At 48.2% G+C, this 2783-nt stretch overlaps 1 protein-coding gene across 1 annotated transcript; it reads right to left on the reverse strand.

The window, feature by feature from the left end:
- Positions 1-1238: 1238 nt before the first annotated feature.
- BBBOND_0000840 (hypothetical protein, conserved) lies at positions 1239-2711 on the reverse strand (the record flags this gene model as incomplete). The annotated part of the gene is made up of 1 exon (XM_012914929.1): positions 1239-2711. One exon carries the CDS (start codon positions 2709-2711, stop codon positions 1239-1241), a length of 1473 nt encoding a protein of 490 aa, XP_012770383.1.
- Between the last annotated feature and the right edge of the window lie 72 nt (positions 2712-2783).

The raw sequence follows: 2783 nt of genomic DNA on the forward strand, positions 1-2783 counted from the left end.
TGGATAAGGGGCGATGTAGAGTGGATAAAGGGGCGATGGAGAGTGGGTTAAGGGGCGATGTAGAGTGGATAAAAGAGCGATGTAGAGTGGGTTAGGGAGCGATGTAGAGTGGGTAAAGGGGCGATGTAGAGTGGGTTAGGGAGCGATGTGGAGTGGATAAGGGAGCGATGTAGAGTGGATAGAGGAGCGATGGAGAGTGGGTTAGGGAGCGATGTAGAGTGGATAAAGGGGCGATGTAGAGTGGATTAAGGAGCGATGTAGAGTGGGTTAGGGAGCGATGTAGAGTGGATAAGGGGCGATGTAGAGTGGATTAAGGAGCGATGTAGAGTGGGTTAGGGAGCGATGTAGAGTGGGTTAGGGAGCGATGTAGAGTGGGTTAGGGAGCGATGTAGAGTGGATAAAGGGGCGATGTAGAGTGGGTTAGGGAGCGATGTGGAGTGGATAAAGCGGCGATGTGGAGTGGATTAAGGAGCGATGTAGAGTGGATAAGGGGCGATGTAGAGTGGGTAAAGGGGCGATGAAGGGTGGGTTAGGGAGCGGTAAGGAGTGGATAATAATCACCACTTTGGTCACCATGTCATCGCTGCCGTAACCATGTCACCGCTGCCGTAACCATGTCATCGCTGCCGTAACCATGTCATCGCTGCCGTGACCATGTCATCGCTGCCGTGACCATGTCATCGCTGCCGTGTCCATGTCATCGCTGCCGTGTCCATGACATCGCTGCCGTGACCATGTCATCGCTGCTGTGACCATGTCATCGCTGCTGTGACCATGTCATCGCTGCCGTGACCATCAACTTGGTCACCACTCTGGTCATGGCATTGGTCATGGCATTGGTCAGCACTTTGGTCACCACTTTGGTCAGCACTTAGGTCACCACTTTGGTCATGGCATTGGTCAACACGTTGGTCAGCACGTTGATCATGGCATTGATCAGCACCTTGGTCAGCACATAGGTCACCACTTTGGTCAACACGTTGGTCAGCGCCTAGGTCAGCACCTTGGTCAGCACTTTGGTCATGGCATTGGTCAGCACCTTGGTCAGCACTTAGGTCAGCTGCTTGGTCAGCACCTTGGTCATGGCATTGGGCAGCACTTTGGTCAGCACTTTAGTTAACTATTACACAATCACATACAACGATAAATGAGTGACACAACAGATTAAATCACAATTCATAAGTTAGGTGAGTAGGTGGTATGCTAGGTGAGTGTAGACAGTAAACACGTGAGTACGATTATGGTTGTAGATAAAACACCCTGTTAAGCTTGTTAACACGTGCCGCGGCAAGTAGTGATTGAGCAGCGATGCGATGCGATGATGGTGAGTGCAAATGCGATTTGATGTGGAGGAGATCGAGGCGGATGACCATGATGTGGATGAGGTACAAGAGAGAGAGGAGCCAGAGTGCGACAGTGGTCCAGAAGAATTTCTCCCTGATTTCCCACAGGAATTTGGGAATATATTCATGGACAAGTCGTGCGAGCACAGAACCGTCGGAGCATATGTGTTTCAGCGCGGTGCAGAGATCTTGGCACGTGCGTTTTGTTTTCCTCTCTTTTTCACCGCTCAGTTCATGTGGGCTACCAAAAGTGAACCCCAATGCATATATAGCTGCATGGGTAGCGCGGCAATTAATAATGGAACCGCAAGCATATTCATGCCTAATGTTATCGATGTATTCGGGTTTCGGAGAAGCATAATATTTGTTTACTTGACAATCATTGACACAACTTCTGTCATGACATCGTGACCCTACTTTATTGCAGTTACGGCAGCACTGTTCATACAACTGTTTGAGCAAATCCCAAAACGTCTCCGATATGTAGACAACCCACGACAAATAATGGCCGGCATATTCCTTAGAATACACCACACGCACATCGTAACTGATTGACTGCAAATACGCGCCACAGGGAACATTCGGTTTCGATGCTGATTTTGCTTTGCATTCCAGCAGACTAAACAGATCACCAGTAGGATGCTCATATTCACCGGCAGTATGACTCTTATGGTTACTCGATAGCTGTATGGAAGTGACATTCAATTTTGTTCCGGCATTATTGAAGTTAGCTTCTTTAACAGCGCTTTCAAATGCCTCTTGTTTATGCTTTTTACCGCCGCCGTTCCAGTTTGACAGGTAACCCTGGAAGAAACTGAACATATCGCCAAGCGTCTGCGGTGGCTGTCGGAGGAGACAGTTTATGGCGCCGCAAATTTTACGAAGGTAAGAATCAGGACCGCAAAAACTATAGAGAGCTTTTTTCATATATTCGCCTGTTTTTATATGTGAGGCTGCAATACCAATGTCTGCAAATCCCATTGGCGTCTTACACGGAAGGCCTCTATGATTTGTCACCGAACATTTAACTCCGCATCCAACGTTGGTTAGTCGATGCGGTAGAAAGCCTACCAGACCATCCTCAAGGAATGATTGAAGTGGCGATTTTATTCCGCAGTTAGCTGTTTGGTTACACTTTTGGTCACAGTTTTGGTTGTGCTTTTGCTCACCTCTTTCATTGGGGCATTGCTTGTCATTACACTGCCAATCCGATCCAGCAACTCCGTTGCCATAATAGCAATCACGCCACCCACCGCTCTTAGGTCCGCTGTGGCATTGCGCCAATAGGAAATGCAGTTGGTGATAGACTCTATTCAATATATCAACAAGCATATCGAAGCACGCACTGTCTTTGTTAGGATACAGCATATTATCTGCATTAGTGTTGAAGTCAACAGCATAACGGCCACCCGAGTGGCCGTGACCGAGGATAGTGATCAG

The sequence above is a fragment of the Babesia bigemina genome, scaffold Bbigscaff_57301, assembly GCF_000981445.1.
Source record: "Babesia bigemina genome assembly Bbig001, scaffold Bbigscaff_57301".
In the NCBI taxonomy this organism is placed as follows: Eukaryota; Apicomplexa; class Aconoidasida; order Piroplasmida; family Babesiidae; genus Babesia; species Babesia bigemina.